We start from the raw sequence: 22241 nt of genomic DNA on the forward strand, positions 1-22241 counted from the left end.
TTAGTAAATAATTTTTAGATTGAATTTTTAATATCTTTCGTATTAGAGATTAATCTCTAATACCAGACGAATAAAAAAACTATATATAAATTCTTTTCTTGAAACTACTAAAAAATCTACAATTTGTAAAACATTTTTTGAAATCTTTACAAGTTTTACATTATTTTTGAATTTTTAAAAAACTTATAAATATATCTCAAAGTCACTCAATCTTTTTCTAATAATCTTCTCAATTTTAGAATGTAAATTTCTTACTTTAAAACCTTTTATATTCTTTGTAAAAAGTTTAGGAAATTATTTAAATTATTTTGAAATATTTTACAATTTTCTCCTATAATTAATTTTTCAAAATGAAAAATAATTTCAAACTTTCTCACGAAACTTAAGAAAATGTTTTTATTTACTTGAAAACTTAAAAAATTCTTAAAACGTTTTTAAATTTTGTTTTGAAATCTTTAAAAATCCAAATCTTTTTTCCGATTTTTTTTATCTTTCCAAATTTTAAATGTTTTTTTTTAAGACAAATTTTTAAATAAAAAGCTTATTTCTCAACCTGGTCCTTCTTGTAATCCAAAAACATGAAATTTTACAAAAGGAGACGAAATTTCTAAAAAAATTGTTTCTTTTTTTATTACGAAAATATGAAGATTAAACAAAAAAGTTAATTCTAAATTGAATAGTTGATTTTGCAAGAAAAAACATGAATTCTCAATGAAAAATATAATAGAAGATATTTAAACTAAAAAAGGTTTTAAATTAAATAATTTAATAATAATCATTTTAATTAAATGATATTAAAAATTGTAATTAATTAATATTAAAAATTTTAATAAATAATTTATTAATTAAAAAATAAAAATGTTAATTTCTCAAAAAAATGAACTTTCAACCAAATAGTTGAATTTTCAATCTAAATATTTTGATTTACGATAAAAAAAATGCAAGAAAGTAATTGCATTTTGTACAAAAAGAAATTTTTTTAACAAAATATATGAATTTTCTATTTAAATATATCTATTTTCAGTTCAAAAAATGATTTTTCAAAATAAAAAAAAAATTGAACTTTCAAGAAAAAGGTTGAATTTTAAACCGAATAGAATGATTTTGTAGTAGTCAAAAAACATTTAAAAAGTTACAAACATTCTGAAAGCAGCCGCCAAAATTCAAATGGTGAAAGGAAAAAAATTATTTTGAATGCTTTAAAATATTTATTAAATATTAGACGAAATCATATTAACTTTGAAATAAACACAATCTATATAAAAAAAGTAACTACTTCAGGCCTCGGACTTAATTTAGATTTAAAAAATAAAATAAAAAAAATCCAACTATTTTGTCTAGAAAATGCATTATCAAGTCATACTTCTTTGTTGAAAATTTAACTGTTTGTTAAAAATTAGTTTTTTTCTATTAAAAATGTAAATTCCTTGTTTATAATTAATTTGTTTTGGTTAAAAATTTACATTTTCGGGTTGAAAATTGAACTGTTGTAGAAAATTCGTATTTTCGGATAAAAAATTCAACAATTTGGTTGAAAATGTTGGTGTTCTGTTGAAAATTCGTTTTTTTTTTGTTTTGTTTAAAAGACATTTTTTTAATACAAATGAAACTTTTTGGTCGAAAAATAATCTGTTTTAGTTGAGGCTTCATGTATTTTTTTGAAAATTCATATTTGCTGTTTAAATCCAACTATTTTTCAATTTTTATTTTAAATTGAAATATTTTGTTGTTGAACTATTTATTGTTACATTCTTTGCAGAAAATGCACTATTTTAAGTATACAATTTAGCTCTTTGGTTGAACTACTTTTTTAAGAACATTTTTTGGTTTAAAATGAATTTTTCAGCTGAAAACTTAACTATTTTGTTCAAAATGTAACTGTCCACTTTATAATTAATCCGTTTTGGTTGAGAAATTCACATTTTCGGGTTAAAAATTCAAATATTTTGTATAAAATCGCTATTTTTGGCTCGAAAATGTAACAATATTGTAAAAAATTAAACTGTTTGGTTGAAAATCGATGTATTTTGTTAAAAAATCGTCTTTATTGAACATACTTTCTTAAAAGATCATTTTTTCGTTGAAGATTCATTATTTTAGTTAAAGCTTCGGTTTTTTTTATTACTAATTATTTTCTTAAACTCAAAATTTAACTATTTTGTTGAAAATTCAAGTGATTCCTTCTAAATCAATTTTTCTTTTATTGAAAATTGATCTTCTCGGGTAAAAAAATTAAATTAAATTTATTTAATCAGTCAGGGTATTTTAGTTTAAAAACTCAACTGAGCTGTACGATTAGACATTATCGAAATATCGACAAAATAGTGTCAGCCCTAAAAAAAGTGTCAAATACTACCAATAGTGTCCAGGGTAACCACTTTTTTTCAACTTTTCGTCTCCCGGCTTTCTCTCGGTAAATATTCGTGATTCCTCCCAGTTTAGAAAAAAATACAATAAAATTTTTAAAAAAATACAATTTCGAGCTTCACAGTTCAAAATTGCTTCATATTTACATCTAAAATTATCAAATTCAAAACTGACTATTAAGGCTTTTAATACGAAATTTTGGAATATATAATAGCGAAATGGTCTTATCATTTCGAATAATTGTTTAAATTTAAAACTACAATATTCCGAAATTTTACATTGGAAACCCCCAAGAATTAATCTAAAATTAATTCAAGAAATTTTCTTTAATTGTATTGCGATAAATAATGTGAACCTTTAAATTTCAATTATTCTAAACACTTTGAAAATTATATTTTTTACAAATAGGAACTTTAAAACAAATTTTAAACACACGAATTCTGAAATACGAGAAATCTCCCTGTGTAATATTTCTTTCCCGGTTTTCTTCCGATGCTCCCGATTCTCCCGAGTTTATGTTAAAGACAACAAATTTGAAACGATTGGATAGATTTTTTTACTGAAAATGAAATTTCTGTCAAAGAAAATCAGTCATTTTCGCCGTTCAAAATTTCAGAATTTTAAGTATTGCGATAAAAATTGTGCAACCTTCAATTTTAATTATTCTAAACATTTTTAATATTATATTCTTTACCATTTACAACTTTTAAAAAATTACAAAAGGCACGAATTAGGAAATACGGAAAATCTTCCGGTGTAATATTTCTCTCCCGGCTTTCTCCCGATTCTCCCGATGCACCCGGGTTCATTTTAAAGACAAAAAATTCAAAACGATTGAATAGATTTTTCTACTGAAAAATGTAATTTCTGTAAGAAAAAAGATGTAAAATATATATGATATAATATATTTAAAAAATTTAAATATTGCGATAAACACTGTGAACCTTTAAATTTTAATTATTCTAAACACTTTGAAAATTATATTCTTTACAATTGGGAAATTTAAATAAATTAAAAAACGCACGATTTATGAAATACGGGTAATCACGGGTTTCTCTTGATCATCCCGAGTGCTTATTTAAGACAAAAAATTCAAAACGAATGGATAGAGTTTTTACTACAAAATGTAATATCTGTAAAAAAATCAGTTATTTTCACCGTTCAAAATTACAGAATTTTAAGTCTTGCGATAAATAATGTGAAACTTAAAATTTTTATTATTCTAAACTCTTTGAAGATTATATTTTTTACAATTGGGAACTTTAAAAAAAAATTTAAACGCACGAATTCTGAAATACGAGAAATCTCCCGGTGTAATATTTCTTTCCCGACTTTCTCCCGATGATCCCGATTCTCCCGGGTGCATTTTAAAGACAACAAATTTAAAACGATTGGATAGATTTTTTTACTGAAAAATGTAATTTCTGTAAAAAAAATAAATCATTTTCACCGTTAAAAATTTCAGAATTTTAAGTATTGCGATAAAAATTGTGAACCCTTAAATTTTAATTATTCTAAGCATTTTTAATATTATATTCTTTACCATTTACAATTTTTAAAAAATTACAAAACGCACGAATTAGGAAATACGGTAAATCTCCGAGTGTAATATTTCTCTCCCGGCTTTCTCCCGATGCACCTGGGTTCATTTTAAAAACAAAAAATTCAAAACAATTGGATAGATTTTGCTACTAAGAAACGTAATTTCTGTAAAAAAAACTCAGTCATTTTCACCGTTTAAAATAACAGAATTTTAAGTATTGCGATAAACATTGTGAACCCACAAATTTTAATTATTCTAAACATTTTTAAAATTATATTCTTCACAATTAGGAACTTTAAGAAAATTAAAAAACGCACGAATTATGAAATACGGGAAATCTCCCGGTGTAATATTTCTCTGCCGGTTTTCTCCCGGGTTTCCCGATTCTCCCGGGTTGGTGACCACCCTGAAATCGTGAGTCCGATTTTTTTTTTAGTCCGATGCCTGCTAGTTACTTCCCACCACTGCACGTTTTACCATTGGTAGCAAGAAATTTGCCAATACTTTTTGAAGAGCACTTGATTCGAACTTGAAATCTAGAATCTAGAATAAGTAACTCTCAAGCTTTGGGATGAATAGAAAGTAATCGATGATCACGAAAGGACGGAAGATGGTACTAATCGCGAGGATGTGCGCTTACCCACTGCTATCACAACTCCACGTCTCGTCATGGATCATTACTAATAATAGTCGAACGATTTAAATTAGTAAGGTGAAGTTCTGCAGGCACGATGACCCATTGAAAAAAGGAGGTAAAAGAGTGCCAGGAAGGAATCAGAGAGCAGAGGTCGAGGGACTCTTGCTCGTTTTCCTCCTCATTCCTTCGTCAACACACTTGCCTCTTTTCTTCTTCTTTTCTCTTCTTTTTCTTCTTTGACAATGCAAATTTTGAAAAATAGATTTTCCATTTTTTGGGCCTCGAACTCATTTGAGAAATTCGAAGTATTGTAAATAGTAACATCAGGGTAGCGATTCGGCGGAAGATTTCTAATTCCCGGTCAAGTATTTTTATTTTCCCGGTCTATTAAAAATACCATATTTATGTTTGTCAAAAAACGCAAATATTTATTTTAAATCATAATGTTTATTGTAATTATCCTTTAATAAATTTAGCAAAAAAAAATCAAAATTAATTTTCAACCAGAGTTAATTTTTCAACCAAGTAAATTTATTTATAACCTAAAGATAAATTTTCAAATAAAATTATGGTAATATTTAAATTTTTTATCAAAAAGAAGAACTTTTAAACAATGAAAAGAAATTTAAAAAAAAATTTCTACCAAGAAAAGTAGATTTTATACGAAAAAAGTCGTTTTTTTAAAACAAAATACGTGAATTTTTAATGAAATAAATGAATTTTAAACTAAAAATGATAAATTTACATACAAAATTTTAACTAGAAAGGTCAATTTTCAACTATAAGTAGAACGGTTAAATTTTCAGTTATATATAATAAACTTTCAATCAAACTGATAAATTTTTAACTAAAATGATAAATGGAATATTTGCATTTCTAGTCACACAAATGAGTTTTCATCTTAACTGACGAATTTTTAACCAAAATTGTTAACTGAAATAGTTGAACTTTTAAGAACAACAAAATGATTTTTAATAAAAAGATAAATTGTTAACCAAAACCTAAATAATTAAATTTTAAGTTAAGAAAATCCAAGTTCAACCAAAAAAGACGAATTTTTAACTAAAAAAGATCACTTTTCAACCAAAAATTAAACAATTAAATTTACAGACAAATAATGAATGATCAACCAAAACAATTATATTTCAACTAGAATTATTGAAATTTCAATTCGAATAGTATTTTCATTTTTAGTTAAAGAAAAAAATTATTTTCAGCCAAAAAAGAACCAAATTTTCAATAAAATAGTTCAATTTTCGGTCAAACAATTATTTTTCGACCAAATAAAAACAAGTTATCAATCAAATTGCTCACTTTTCAACAAAAGAAATGAAATTTTAATTAAAATGATGAATGATAAATAAAAAAAGTAGTATTTTTAACCAATAAAATTAATTTTCAAACAAAAAGATTAATTTTTTACCAAAAAATACAATTTTCCAACAAAATACATGAATGTTAACGAAGTAGTTCATTTTTCAATCGAAGTAGACTAATTTTCAATCAAATAGTTGAATTAAAAACATAATAATGAGCTTTCGAGTAAAACAATGAATATTCCAAACTTGAATAATTAAATTTCAAGTTACAAAATATATTTTTTGTGCTAAAAAAGACCATTTTTAACAAAAAATTGAATAATTAAATTCTCAGTCAAAAAATGAATGTTCAACCAAAAACATGAATTTGTAACTAAAATTATGGAACATTCAACTGGAATAGGAATTTACGTGTAAGAAAAAAATTGTTTTCAACCAAAAAAGAATCAAATTTTCAATAAAATAGCTTATTTTTCAACCAAAGAAATTAATTTGTAAATAAAATTATGAATCTTCAATAGTCTTCAGCAAAAGATTTTTTTTGCAACCAAGTTAATTTATTTCTAACCTAAAGGATAAATTTTCAACTGAAATTATGAATACTTAACTGAAATACTTGAATTTTCAACCAAAAAGAAGAATTTTTAAACAATGAGATTAATATTCAAAGAAAAAATCATTTACTAGCAAAAAAGGCGAATTTCTATCAAAAAGTTTTTTTTTTTAACAAAATACATGAATTATCAACGAATAAATGAATTTTTAATCAAAAAAGCCAAATTTACATCCAAATCGTTTAATTTTTAACTAAAAAACGTTTTTGTTTTTACTGAAGGTGGAACGGTTAAATTTTCAGTTGAAAAAATTAACTTTCAAACTGATAAATTTTAAACTAAAATGATGAATCTTTAAATGGAATATTTTAAATTCATACCTACCAACAAGATGAATTTTCAACCACTAAGATTAATTTTCCACAGAAAGACGAATTTTTCACAATTTACATGAATTTAAAACAAAAATAGTTTGATTTTTAAATAAAAAATATCACATTTTTGAACCAGATAGTTCAATTTCCAGCCAAAAAAAATCAGTTTTAACCAAAAATAAAATAGTTAAATTTTCTGTTGAAAATCTAAATCTTAACAATAACAAAATCGGATTTTGAGAAAGAATAGTTAAATTTTCTACTGGAATAGTTAACTTTTTAGATGACAAATTGATTTTCAATAAAGCAGTTACGTTTTTTAAAAGATATGAATTTTCAATTAAAATGATGAATCTTCCAAACAAACAAAAATCGTTTTAACAGAAGTGATTCGTTAGATTTTTTGTTGTTGAAAATTTGTAAAATTACCGGTCAGAAAAATATATTCTGTCATTTCCCGGTGTTTCCCAGTTTCAAAAAATTGCCGGTCATTTCCCGGTTGTCCAGTCCAGTGGGCAACCTATACAAATCGTCTGAAAAATTCCCACTAATAAATGTTTACCAGTTTAAAAATTACCTGGCAATGGACGTCTTGTTTTTCAGAAAGCAGCCGTGCGACGTCGCGCACTGAAGAAGCAACTTCAATTGTTGCACCAGCTTGAAGAGCTGCATCCAAAACAGCCAGAGCATCCTTGTCTCTTCGCAAAGCACACTGCAATTCATTCAAGCGTGCAGCAAATTGTTGAACAGCTTGTAATGCACACAATTGTTGATTACCCCTAAAAAAAATTTATCGTTGAAAATCCACTCTTTCGCTTTTTTTCACATTTTTTTTCTTTCTTAAAAATCGGGCACATTGTCTTCCAAAACGTGATTACTTTTGGAACTGCATAAATATTATGTTTGATGGATGCTTTCAAATTATCTATTAAAAAAGATTAAGAATTTTTACAACATCAATTTTATAAATTAAAATTTCGAAATCAGTCATTTTATTTTACGATAAAATTTATTTCTGTATGCTTTTAACATTTTTGATAGAAGGGAAAATGTTCCTTGCAAATTAATTTTTTTTCATACAGGGAAATAATTCTGTTCTTAACATTTTGCTACACTATAATTTTTAAACCTTTTCACATTACTGGTGTAGACAATAAGGCTACTATGAAAATGTTCAATTGTTTAGGTTTCATTTAATAACATTAATTTTAAGTTTTGAAACTTTCAAAATATATCGAAAAAGAATCTGGAAGATTTAAAGACAAATTTTTTTAATTTTGTAGGATTTCGAAAGATTTCAAGGAAAACTTTCAAATAATTTCAAAAAAGATAGAAGCTTTGAGACGATACCAAAACAATTTAAATCTTGAGAAGATTTCAAGAAATTTAAAACAACTTGTAGATCTTTGAAAATTTCGGAAAAATGTGCGAATTTTAATTTACTTTCTATATTAAAGAATTCATTTTTAAAGAAAATTAAAAAAGATTTTTTAAAATGTCCGAAAGATTCGAAAAATATTGAAAATAAAATGGAAGATTTTAAAGCCATTATATTAATTTTGACAGATTTTTGCAAAAATGGTACAAAAAATCCAATTATTTCAGAAAGATATTTAGAAGTTTTATCAGAAAATGTAGTATAATTTGAAATTTAAAATGATTTCAACAATTTTCTTTTGATGTAGATTTTTAAATATTGAAATAAATTTTGAAGCTTTTAAGGATTCTGACATATTTTATGGAAAATTTTTTTTTCAGATTCCTGGGAACATTTTAAACTATCTTTATTTTAAATAATAAATTGCAAGAAAATATTTTTAAAGATTTAAAAAAGAATTCCAAAATTACGAGAAAAAAAAAGAATCCTGAAGAATTTAGAGCAAATTTTTTTTTAATTTTAAAAAATGTAGAAAAAATTTTAAGATATCTAAAAGTGCTACAAGTTTTGAAAAAAAATAATATCAAGTTTAAAACGATTTTTTTCTAATTAACAATATGGACATTTTTCAGATTTCCAAAAAAAATTTTGAAGTTTTGAGGAACTGTGAAAGGTTTCAAGAAAATGATAAACATTTCTTTATTTTTGGGAACACTTTTAATGATTGCTTATTTAGAAAGCTATTTTTTATAGAAAATTGAAAGATATTTCAAGAAATTTCAAAGATTTTAGAAAAAATATAATTATTTAAACAAATATTTAGAAGTTATGAAAAAGAATTTGATTTTAAATTTGAAGGGATTTCAAATCTGTTTAAATACAAATTCTTAAATACAATTGAAAGTTTTTAAGGATTTTTAAATATTTTAAAGTAATGAAAAATTGTCTTAAGATTCCTTGGAAAATTTGAAATAATTCATTTTTAGAACATATTTGAAAATATTTTAAATGAATTCTAAATTTCAACAAAAAAAAATATCGGGAAGATTTTAGGGCAACTTTGTTTATAGAATTGAAAAAAAATTTTATGAAAAATTTGAATATTTCTATAAAATATATACAGGTTTTAGAAGTTTTAAAAAGATGAAAAAATTATATAAATTTTGAAGTTTTCAAAAAAATTTTAACAGAATATAAATTTTTGCAAATTCAAAAAAATTCGAGGTTTTGAAGAACTGTGAAAGGTTTCAAGAAAATGAAAAAACTTTCTTGAGATTTCTGGGCACACTTTGAATGATTGTTTATTCAGAAAACTATTTTCTAAAGAAAATTGAAAAATATTTCAAGAAATTTAATAGACTTTAGCAAAAATTCGAATTATTTAAGAAAAATATTTAGAAGTTGTGAAAACAAAATTTAATTTGAAATTTGAAAGGATTTAAAATTTTGTTAAATCAAGATTTTTAAAGACTTTTAAAAAAATTGGAATTTTCTTAAAGATTTCGAAGTTTTCAAAAGTAATGCATATTTTTTTCAAGTTTCCTGGGGAAATTTTTAATGATATTTAACCATTTTCGAAGTTTTGAAAAGATTTAAAGCATTTTTAAACAAAGTGTTAATTTTGGTAGATGTCCAAAAAAATTTGAAGTTCTGAGAAAGTCAAATCATTTTTTAAATATTTCTGGGACCATTTTTGATGATTGTTTATTCCGAAAACTTTTTTTTTTATTTAAAATAGTTTTAATAAATCTCAAAGATTTAAGAAAAAATTAAATTTTTTTAAAACATACTTAGAAGTTATGGATTTAAAAAAATTTTAGCATGTAAAGAATTTAAAATGTTTAAATATAGACGTTTAAAGATTTCAAATAAAATTTGAAGATTTTTAAGGATTTTGAAATGTTTCAAGGTAATAAAAATTTTTCTCTATATTCATGGAAAAGTTAAATATTAATTTTAAAAAAGGCAGCGTATAGTCGTCCCGAACTAGTCATTATGAATTTCGGGATGAGACTCATCGTAATTTTTAACTCCTAATGTAACTGAGAATAGGGCTTTAGTGCCCTGTCTAAATTCGATTTAATAAAATGCCATTATTGAAACATCACAAGAACCTCGAATGACCCAGAGGCACCTATCTATTCTGAATTTGTCCAAATTTCAACAAAATATTTAAAGTCTTCAAATTATAAAGCTGATGAATATAAATAATCTACTTGGTCACGTGACACTCTGGTACATGCCCTTAAGGCGCTTCCTGGGGCTTGATTTTTATTCCTTGTATTACAAATAAAAACTTTCCTCCTACATTTATCAATTGTTTCTTGTCACATTTTAACCACACAATTTAAAGCGCTAAATGCAATCCCTCGCAGAGGGGTTTTGAAAAAAGGCCTTGTTTTTTTTATATTAATTTTTTTAATTGAAAATATGATGCATTTTACGCGCCTGGAAAAGAGCAAACCGCCACCATAAGTGCACTCATAGTGAACCAATGGCACCGATATTCAATTCACCATGGGTACACTCAGGATGGAGGCTTGCTCCTTCCCAGACGCTTAAAATGCATCATATTTTCAATTAATTAAAAAAAAGAGACCATTTTTCGAAAAAAAATCTCTGTGAGGGATTCTAGTTCGCTCTTTAGATTATGTGGTTAAAATATGACATCAAACAATTCATAATTGTAGGAGAAAAGTATTCATTTGTAATGAATGGACTAAAAATCAAGCCATAGGAAGCGCCTTAAGGGTGTTTCTGGTCCTTGCCTCTATTTTTTTTTGTTTTTCATATTCAATGAGCCAGTTTTTTCGGGTGACTCGGTAAAGATAAGTATAAAAAATGACCGAGGAGGCAACTGGAAAAGTGTCATGGCAAAAAGCAAGCAAGGGAAGGTTGTGTCATTCCCCAAGCGAAGACTATCGCAGAGGACCTTCGCGATTAAACTCTGCAATCCCCCATAAAGCTGGTAATCCCGTGACACGGGTCAAGACTGCTATCTGCCAGCTATCTGATCCCCTGCCTGCCTGTTTCCTCGATGCCATGCCGAAGCCTATGGCTATGGTGTGCCATAGTTTTCCGATATTTGCTCTGGAGGCTTCATTACCTTTCACAATATTTGTCCAACGTCACATACCAACCAAGCGACGGTCAGTCAACCCTCGAGTTATTCACTTTCGAGAGACCTATCAACTCTAAAATAGGGAATGAAAAATAGACGAAGGGAAACAAGTTTTATTATTCAGAGGCTCTTCCAAATTTTTATTATCGTCTTGACAACACTTTAACAGGTATTTCTACCCTGCTGGTAGTAGAACTTTACATCCCTAAAAGACTATCTTTTCCAATCCATCTTAATCATTTTCTATCCCTTTCTCTACCCTTCGTGGCCCCCTTATGTTTTTCTAGGCCTCAGTCTGTCTATTACGAATTTCAATCTTTTTCAACCTCTTTCTCCAGCTTTCGCAACCGAGGGTCATTATCAAATTTTTCACTGGATTCTATTTCTTTAATATAAATTTGTATCTTTATCTCTATTTCTATATTCTGCGATTAAGTAACTCTATCCTTTTCTATCCCTAAAAGTTTGGAATCCATCAAAAAGTTAGGGAATTTATTTTTAAAATTACAGTGAACTCCGGAGATAGTACCCCCGGAGATAGTTCTTCCGAGAATTCAGATCGCGCTGCGGGGATGGATGAGAGGAGCTGCGAGGGGAGGGGGCACTCAGGCGTGGCGAAACAGAGAATAAGAGGTGAGACAAAATAGTTCGGAGTTTCCTGGTATAGTTTCGCCGACACTAATTCGGGGGCTCAATGTAATTTGACGTTGATCACGTACCAGAAACAATTTGGGAAGCCGCTTTCCCGGTCAAGTTTTTAAACTTTCCAAGTCAACTAAAAGTCTAATCTTCATATTTTTCGCAAAACACAAACATTTATTTTTAATACTGCCGCTCATTCTTAACATCCTTTAAAACAACAAAGCAAAATTTTTTAAATAAATGAATTTTCCAATAAAATTTGGAAGCAACAACTGGAATAGTGGAATTTCAAACGAAACAGATGAATTTTCAACAAAAATTATGAAACTTTAATTGAAATACTTGAATTTTTAACCAAAAACATGATTTTTTAAAACGAATTTTTAAATAATAAGAGTAATTTTCAAACAAACCAAAAATTAAGCTTCTACCAAAAACTACAATTTTCCAACACAATACATGCATTTTAACAAAACAGTTGAATTTTCAATCAAAGGCGACAAATTTTAAACCAAATATTTGAATTTTAAACTAGAAAAAAAAACATTTTTAACAAAAAATAGAATAGTTACATTTTCAGTAAAAAAAAAAGATTAATTTTCATTTCAACTGATGAATTTTCAACTAAAAATGATAAATCCTCAAATGGAATAATCGAATTTTAAACCAAAAAAATGAGTTTCCAATTAAACTAATGAATCTTCAACTGAGATAGTTGAAATTACAACAACAAAAATTATGATTTTTATTTTTAAAAAATGAACCAAAAAAAATGTTCTAAACAAGAAAAATTGTCAACCAAAACTTGAAAAAAAATTTAATAATTAAATTTGCAGTCAAATCATTAATTTTCTAATAAAAAAATTAATTTTCACTTAAATTATGGAACATTCACCTGGAACAGTATTTTCAGTTTAAGAAAACGATTATTTTTAACCAAAAAAGAAAAAAAAAATTCAATAAAATAGATTATTTTTCAACCAAAGAAATAAATGTTTAATTTAATGATGAAACCTCAATAAAAAAATTAATTTTTAACAAAAGAGTTCATTTTTTGAACCAAGAAAAATAATTTATAACCTAAAAGTGGAATTTTGAAACAAAAAGGAGAATTTTTAAACAATGAGATAAACTTTCAAAGAAAAAAATAATTTTCTATAAAAAATGTCATTCTTGTTAAATAAATATTTGAATTTTCAACGAAATAAATGAATTTTCAATTAAAAAAGACAAATTTTTTACATCCACATTGTTAAATTTTAAACTAAAAAAGGTCAATTTTTAACTCAAAGTGGAAAGGTTCAATTTTCAGTTGAAAAAATTAACTTCCAACGAAACTGATAAATTTCTAACTAAAATTCTGAATCTTCTATTGGAATAGTTGAATTTTTTACCTAAAAAAGATGAAATTTCAACCAAAACTTAAATAATTAAGTTTTATGTTAAGAAAATCAATGTTCGACAAAAAAAATCCATCAAACTTAGACCAAAATTTAATAATTAAATTTTCAGTCAAAACATGAATTTTCTGATAAAAAATAAATCAATTTTGAACTTAAATTATCGAACAATCACATGGAATACTATTTTCAGTTTGAAAAAAAAATTATTTTTAACCAAAACAAAACAAAAATTTCAATAAAATAGATTATTTTCAACCAAAGAAATAAATTTTTAATTTAATGATGAATCCTCCATAAAAAAATGAATTTTTAACAAAAGATTTTATTTTTTGAACCAAGAAAATTTATTTATAACCTAAAAGTTAAATTTTTCACCAAAAAAGAAGAATTTTTTAACAATGAGATTAACTTTCAAAGAAAAAAATCACCTTCCATAAAAAAGTCGTTTTTTTTAATATTTAAATTTTCAACGAAATAAATAAATTTTCAATTAAAAAGAGACAAATTTTTAAAATCCACATTGTTAAATTTTGAATTAAAAAATGTCGATTTTCAAATTCAAAGTGGAAAGGTGCAATTTTCAGTTGAAAAAATTAACTTCCAACGAAACTGATAAATTTACAACTAAAATTATGAATCTTCTATTGGAATGGTTTAATCTTATACCTCAAAATATGAATTTTTCAACCAATAAGAACAATTTTTTTTTAAAAAAAAAGAAGAATTTTTCACAAATTGCATGAATTTTCGAAAAATTGTTTTATTATTTTTTTTTAATATCAATTTTCAAATTAAATAGTTCAATTTTCTACTGGAATAGTTACATTTTTAGTTGAAAAGTTGATTTTCAAGAAAGTAGTTACATTTTTAAAAAGAGAGGAATTTTCCATTAAAATGATGAATCTTCCTAACAAAAAAATTTAATTTTTAACAAACGAGTTTACCTTTTAACCGCAAGTAGTTGAATTTACAAGAAAAAATTTAAATTCCAAATGAAAAATATAAAAAAATAAATTATAATTCAGAGAAACTTTCAAATTGTGACGAATTTTTTTTGACTTGGAACAGAGACTTTCTTAAATAGGAAAATAGACTAAACTATTTTTTTGCTCAAGAGACATTTTTTCTAAAAAAATTGAGTTTTCGCATTTTTCTTATGAACAATAAAAAAAGTGAAAAATTGAACTACTTAAACGGAAAAAGTGATCAAAGGGACTCATTTCTAACTTAAAATTGTCCAATTTAAGAAGTGACTAAAACAATTCAAATTAAATTTTAAGAAATTCTAAGGAATTGTAAAAAAATTTAAGAATCGAAAAATATCGATTGATTTCGGCAAATTTCGAATGAATTTAGAGGAATTTAATGAAAATGAGAAAACCCCGATTGAATTCATAAAAATTCAAGGTGAATTTCAAAAAAATCCATTAAAATTTTCAAAGCTCTTGAAAATTCTTCGGAATTTTGAAAACTACACTTAAATCTTTCAAATCCTTGGGAAACAATTTAAATTATATTAAAAATACTTTAAGATGTTTTAAATCCTTTCAAATCTTTGGATATACTTTTATATTTGTCAAAAATCTTGAAAATTTCTTAGAATTATTAAAAATACCCTGAAATGTTTTAATACCTTTCAAATATTTAAAATCAATAAAAAATCCCTTTTAATTATTAAAGATACCTTACAAGTTTTATTTTTTAAAGTTTTCACCTCCCATATGTATAGGAATAATTATATGTTTGGTCCTTATCCAGTCGTTCTTTTCAGTTTTTTTTAAATTCAAAATTCCTATGAAATAAGAATAAATAAATAATAATCATAAAAATTTAACAAATTACATTTTCGTTAGAATATCCTGGCGAGAATTTTACTTGAAGTGGAGGGATAGATTTGACCTTTGTAAAACCCGAGTGGGTCAGTGGTCAATCCCGTTTTGCATGAATAGAGCCCCTATCAGCAAGAGGGATCAAGTGCTTATGGAGAAATTAAAATGGGGTTTAAAAGCCCAATACAGAAAGAGATTTTGTACAATCCACAAGACCTTTTACCTTTTTTTTTAAATCTGAATTATTCAAAAGAGTTGTTTCTATCTCTCATTTAATATTTAATTTGAAAAAGTCTTCTCGGAATTAGAAATCTACGCCAATGGCAGGGAAACTTTTCCCGATTTATTTGTATGTTTAAGAGGGGAATTGAGATTGGTAGAAATAAAATGTTTTTATTTGCCGATAGCTATGAGGGTTGGACCTTATAACCTGTTTGCCTGGAGGCTCTATTTCTTTTTGGCACTTTCGATCGGCTATTGGCACTGATTTTTGTTAATCTTTTCTCTCCGTCCGTTAAAAGTATCCTTAAATTATTATTTTAAACATTTTTATTGCAAAATCAAAATTTCGAATAACCATTTATTTTCAAAGTTTATTAGTTTATTACTTTTTAAAGTTGAGGGAACCTCCCTACAATGTATCATGCTACTTGTAAATATGTAAAATAATTCATTTTATTAAATTAATAGTTAAAATACTATACGTTTTCATAAACTAAAATTGAAATTAATTATTTTTTCTATCATTTGAATTAAAATTTCAACAAAAAAATTAATTTTCTGGCAAATAGTTTCACTTTCAACACAAATAGATGAATTTTCAAGCAAAAAGGTTTTAATTTTTAATAAATAAAATACCAGTTTAACTCATCCAAAGAACCGAATTTTCAACAAAACAGTTGAATACTCGACCAAAAAGGATTAATTTTCAACCAGTAGAATTTTTAACAAAACAAGATCAGATTTTAGAAAAAGAGATGAATTCTATGCAAAAAAAAGTTTAAATTTGAAATCGAAAATTTTAATTTTTAACAAGAGAGGTAATTTCAAACTAAATATTAAAGTTCTTAATTAAATAGATGAATTTTTCCAAAAAAAAATCGAATGTTCAAAGAAATAGTTATATTTTGAACAAAAACAGAAGAATTATATAACAAAATGTATAGTTGAAATTTCAATCAAAAATATTTTAATAAAAACAGGGACTTGAAATCTTTCAGATTTTTTTACTTAATTTTTTTTAATTTCCTGAAATATTTTTAAATTTCCTTTCAAGATTAGTTTTTTAAATAAAAAACCATTCAAATATTTCCCAGGAGTCTAAAGCAAAGTTTTTCATTTTCTTAAAACCTTTCAAAATTTTTTTAAAAATTAACATTTTGTTTTACATTTATTTAAATCTTTTAAGAATTTTAGTTATTTCTAAATCTTATGAAAACTTCTAAATATTTCTAATACATCTCTGATAACAAAATTGCCTTAGAATCTTGCAGATTTTTTTACAATTTTATAATTATTTTTAATCTTTTTAAATATTTTCTTTAAATTACTTTTCACGAAGACTAGACTCAATCTTTAAAATATCGTAAAATCTTTTAAATTCTATAAAATCTATGAAAATACTTTAAAATTTTTTGAAAAGCTTTAAAATGTCCTAGAATTTTTTTTAAATACCTTAAAACATTTCAAATCCTTCGAAATCTTTTCATATTTTATAAAGCTTTTAAAAATTCCTTAGAATTATTTCAAAATAATCTAAAATATTTAAAACCCTTAAAACTTTTTAATGCTCTTAAAAATTCTTTGGAATTTAAAAAAATACTCGAAAATGTACAAATTTCTTTCTAATTTCTTCAAATTATTTAAATAAACTAAAAATTAATTGTATTCTATACTTAGAGTACAGATCCATTTTAAAAATATTTTATTTATTTATATTTGCAGTTGATAAAATAAAAGTGTTTTTTATCAAAAATTTTCAACTTCAAATCTTTTTAATTTGTAATTGTTTAAATCCTCAAAACTGCACTTAAATTATTTAAAAAACTTTTAAAATTGAACTTGAGCAGATTTTTCTTCTGAAAATTCGTAAAATTCCCGGTTTCCCGGTCCGGCAGCCACCCTAGTTTTTATATAAAAAACCTTCGATTTTAAAAACTTCTAATTTTTAATTTTTTTAAACATTAAAACTGAATTTTAAAATTCTTTAAATTTAAATATATGCTTAAAAATTAAGAATCTAAAATGGAACATTTTTAAAGTGAAATATTTTCGAATTAAGCGTTCTAAACTAAATGATATAATAATTTATAAAACACACAATTTAGGGAATTATTTAAAAACCGTTGAAATCACAGACCAAATTTTTATTCTACATATTTTATAAAATTCCCGGTCAAAAAATAAATTCACTGTCATTTCCCGGTTTTCCCCGGCCCCATAAAATTCCCGGTCATTTTCCAGTTTTCCAGGTTTCCCAGTCCAGCGGCCATCCTGTAAAAAGCTTGAAAATTCCTAGCTCTCGAAATTTCTTTGGAAATTTTGTAAAGCTCCTTAAAATGATTTGGAAATTCGAAAATTCTTTAAAATCCTTTCCAATCACGTCCAATTATTGAGATATATTAAAAATACCCTAAAATATTTAAAATCTATAAAATTATTGGAAATTCCTTCACATAATTGAAATGAACTGAAAATAACCTTGGCATTTTTTAAAGTTCGAAAAAATCTTCGGATAGAAATCCCGTAACTTCTGACATTCTTTTACAAAATCCGTAACTCTTCCGGAATTTCCCTCGTTTCCAGGTTCTCCTTGACCTGCGCTCACCCCGTATGAACTCTTAAAAAAAATAAAAACACTCACTTTTGGACAATTTCATCCCAGATGCGATAGAGATCCGCAACGCCATCCTTGAGAGCAAGAAAAGTTGGTGAGGAAGTTGGACCCACATCAGTAAGAAGTCGGTGCGTCGAAACGTTCAACGCCAACATCGCAGACTTGCGATCCCTCAGCGAGGCAAGCTCACTCTGCAACATCAAATATACATTTTTACTACCTCCGTCGGGTCCTTAATTCAAACAAATTACCCCGATCTTAGTAAGTAAGGGGAAGACCAAGCCGCTTAAAGCTAAGGGTGATCTACGACTAAAAATAAAATAAAAATCCAGAGAACCAACCGCAGGAAAGACGAATGTCGACTATCATCGACGCATTACTAAATGATCCATTCTAAAATCTCCCCTTATCCAGGGATCACAGTGGTTCAGTAGTCCAATTTTAGTGAACCAATACAATTTTTTTCTTAAAAATAAGAAGATCTTATTTATTATTTAAAACTTTTTACATATTTCTCGTGAATATTGAAGTATTATCTATCAATTCAAAAATATATATTTTTATCAGTCGGGAAAACCCCCACAGTGGATAATCATTAATTAAAAATACTAATATTTTTGAAATAACTAATTTAATTAAAACTGCGGCACGGTGGGAATACCGTATTCCCACCTTTTTTCATATCATTTTTTGCGATTTCAGAGTAGTTTTTATTGGATTTTACACAGGTTTTTTTTTAATTTCATGGTCGCAGGATGATAGAAAATTGAAATTTTTGTGCGAAGGTTCTAAATTTTTAAATGATTCGTTAAAACTTATAAACAAAGTTGAAAAAAGCCTTTTTTCTTGAAAAAATTCATTTTTGAAAAAACATTTCCATTTTATCCTTATGAAAATGGGTGCTTAAGGGTTTTTGGGGTCGCTGAGAATACGAATCTGGACTCAGATTTAAAAAATTCAAAATAACGGATCCAATATGGCTGCCGAAATTGGGAATATTTTTGGAATTTATCTGAAAATTGGTATACAGGGGTTTTTGGGGTCAGTGATCACGAATATGAACTCAGATTTTGGACATTTAAAATAGTGGATCCAAGATGGCGCCAGAACGACTTTGAAAATCCCAAATGACGGATACAAGGTGGCGGTCAAAATAATAAAGTTTTCCGGATTTTTTTAGAACGAGTGTACAAAGATTTTTGGAGTCACTGATCACGAATCTGAATTTAGATTTTGAAAATTCAGAAAACTGGTACTAATCCATGTTTTAGGTGAGTAGGTGTATATTTTTCCAAACCTCAATATTCTCAATATTTGTCATTTTGAATACAGATTTAAGATCAGCGATCCCCTGCCTGTGCCAACTTTCAAAAAACAATTTAGCAATATTTTGAATTTGGGCCGCCATTTTGAATGTTCAAAATCTAAGTTCAGATTCGTGATCAGAGATACCAAAAACCCCTAAACACCAATTTCCAAAATAAAAAATTCCAAATTTTGGCCGCCATATTGGATCCGACATTTTGAATTTAAAAAATCTAGTTCGAATTCGTGATTAGCGACTCCAAAAACGCCAGTATACCAATTTTCAGGAAAAATAAAAAAATATGCCAAATGTTAGCCGCCATATTGGACCCGCCATTTTGAATTTTCAAAATCTGAGTTCAGATTCGTAATCAGCGACCCCAAAATTCCCTATGTACCGATTTTCATGAAAACTCGTTTCTCTGAAAAATGTATGCCGGAAAGGATTAATAGTTAAGACACTTTTTGTGTTTATAAATTAATATTATTTATTTTTGTTTTATTTGTACTCTTAATTAATAATTATGCACTGTAGGTTGCATTATCCACTATAAGGTAGTCCCTTTGGTTCCTCAGCCTCACCAATATTTTTCTGGTTTGTTCTTTATAAGACAGAACCCTGAGTTGTTCAAAATAGTTTTCTAATCCAGAAAAAAATGATTACAGTACCGAAAAAACAGAAATTAAAAAAATCATTATGCACAAATATATTACGACTTAAATTATATTTAAATTATCATAAAAAATGTATTAAAAAATTAATTTAAATTGTTCCTGAACCCAAAAAATTAAAAATATTATTAACTTAAATGGTTATTTATAAAATTCTACTTGAACGCGAAATAAATTAATAAAAACCAAAAGGAACATCCAAATATGTTTGGTTCGAAGTTAATTCTTCTGGGTTGAAAAGCCTATTATTATATTTTTGGCTGATATCTCACCTTTTCTGGTTAGAAATTTTATTATTGGTTTGAAAAGTTAATTCTTATCTTAAATATTTGTGCTTTTCGTCGACGATGCAAATATTTTGGTAAACATTCTTATTTTTAGATGAAAATGATACTATTTTAGTAGAAAAATCGTATTTTTAAAATAAATTGAACGGTTTTTAATTTAAAATTAAAATTTTTTTTGGTTCAAATGTCAGCTGTTACATTTTTTCTTACGAATACATCTTTCCGGTTGAATTCGTTTGCTTTTTATTAAAAATAAAAACATTTGTTGTTGAAATATCAACTATTACATTTTTCGTTGAAACATCATCTTTTTTCTTAACGATTTTGTTATTTGGTTAAAAATTTTGTCTTTTTTTGAAGATTTAAGAATTTTGTTAAAGTTATGGTTTTTCTTAAAAATTCGTTTTTTGAGTTGAAAATTCAATTATTTTTATAGAAAAATTTTAATGTTGGCTTAAAACTTCTGCAATTGTGTAGAAAATTCAACTGTTTGGGTAAAAATTTAAATATTTTCGTAGAAAATTCGCCTTTTTCTCTTGAGAATTGGAAAATTATTAAAAAGTTTTTTTTTCTTCAATGAAAAATATTGCTTCGCTTAGGAATCATCTTTTTATTTGGAAGAAAATTTTTTATTTTTTTTATTTGAAAATTTACTATTTTGTTGAAAATTAACATTTTCTACTTTAAAATTCATTTGTTATGTAAAAAATTTCTGTTTTTGGCTTAAAAAATTAACAATTTGGTAGAAAATTCAACTATTTGGTTGAAAATTAAGTTTCTTGTTGGATATTCATATTTTCAGGTTGAAAATTCCACTATTCATTTGTTTAATAGATAATTCACCTTTTTTATTTTATTAAACTTTTTTATTCAAAATACAAATATTTCTTAGTTGAAATTTTAAATATTACATTTTTGGTTGACACTATCTTCTTTGTTTAAAATTTTTATTATTTTGTTAAAAAGTGAATGCTTTCACTTCAAAACTTCAAAAAATTGTTAGCAATTTCAACTATTTTTTTGAAAATGCAAATATTTGGTAGCAGGTTTAACTGTTTTGTAGAAGATTCGTCTTTTTGGCTTGAAAAGTCAATAATTTGAGGAAATTTTCAATTTTCCTGGAATATAAAATGTTACATTTTTCATTGATAAATCATCTTTTTTACTTGGAAACTTAACTACTTGGCAAAAATGCAGCTACTTTCTTAAAAATTAATGTTTTTGGTTAAAAATTCATCATATTAGTAGAAAATTCATCTCTTTGGTTAAAAATTCGTAGTTTTTTATGGAAAGAATCTTTTTGTTTGGGAATTCATCTTTTTGCTAGAAAATTTAACTATTTGGTTCAAAATTAACAATTTTGTTCAAAATTCCACTGTTTTGTAAAAAATAATGTTTTTGGATTGAAACTTTTACAAATTCATAGGAAATTGAACAACTTCGTTGAATTTTTTTCCCTTTCTTGACAGAAAAATCTTTGCTGTTTAAAGATTCATCTCGTTGGTTAAAATTTAACTGTTTTTTTTTTTAAATTTGTTATTTTCTAAAGTTGAAAGTTAACTGTTATGTTTGAAATTCACATTCTCGAGTTGAAAATTCAACTGTTTTGTGGAAAATTCATGTTTTTGGTTAAAAATTCAACTATTTGTTTAAAAAATGATCCACTTAATTGAAAATGCAATATCTTTACTTAAAATATTAAAAAATTCACCCGTATTAATTTGAATTTAATATTATCACCTACATCTCTTTCAATGCGTCTTCGTAAAAAAAGATGGAAAAGGGGGAAATTCTCGATTTAAAGTGTTTTAGGGGATTCTTCTAGAATTAATTTCGCAAAAATAATTTACATTTAAAAAACGGATTCGTGCAAGTTTAATGGGGTAAGAATAAATTTGGATGAAATTAAACTAGTTAGAGGAAGACATCAAAGCTTGTAGAGGTTTCAGGAGATGCCTGATCAATTTCTGGTGG

The 22241-nt window shown here is 25.8% G+C and overlaps 1 protein-coding gene across 1 annotated transcript in view; it reads right to left on the reverse strand.

Annotated features, from left to right (window-relative positions):
• LOC117174400 overlaps nt 1-22241 on the reverse strand; it is a 478217-nt gene that overhangs the window by 35385 nt on the left and 420591 nt on the right. Inside the window, exons 17-18 of the mRNA XM_033363493.1 lie at nt 18031-18194; nt 7372-7573 (exon numbers count right to left, since the gene is read on the reverse strand). Coding sequence (XP_033219384.1) covers nt 7372-7573; nt 18031-18194 — 366 coding nt within the window. The remainder of the gene's footprint in view (nt 1-7371; nt 7574-18030; nt 18195-22241) is intronic.

The sequence above is a fragment of the Belonocnema kinseyi genome, chromosome 6 (assembly GCF_010883055.1).
Source record: "Belonocnema kinseyi isolate 2016_QV_RU_SX_M_011 chromosome 6, B_treatae_v1, whole genome shotgun sequence".
Lineage (NCBI taxonomy): Eukaryota > Metazoa > Arthropoda > Insecta > Hymenoptera > Cynipidae > Belonocnema > Belonocnema kinseyi.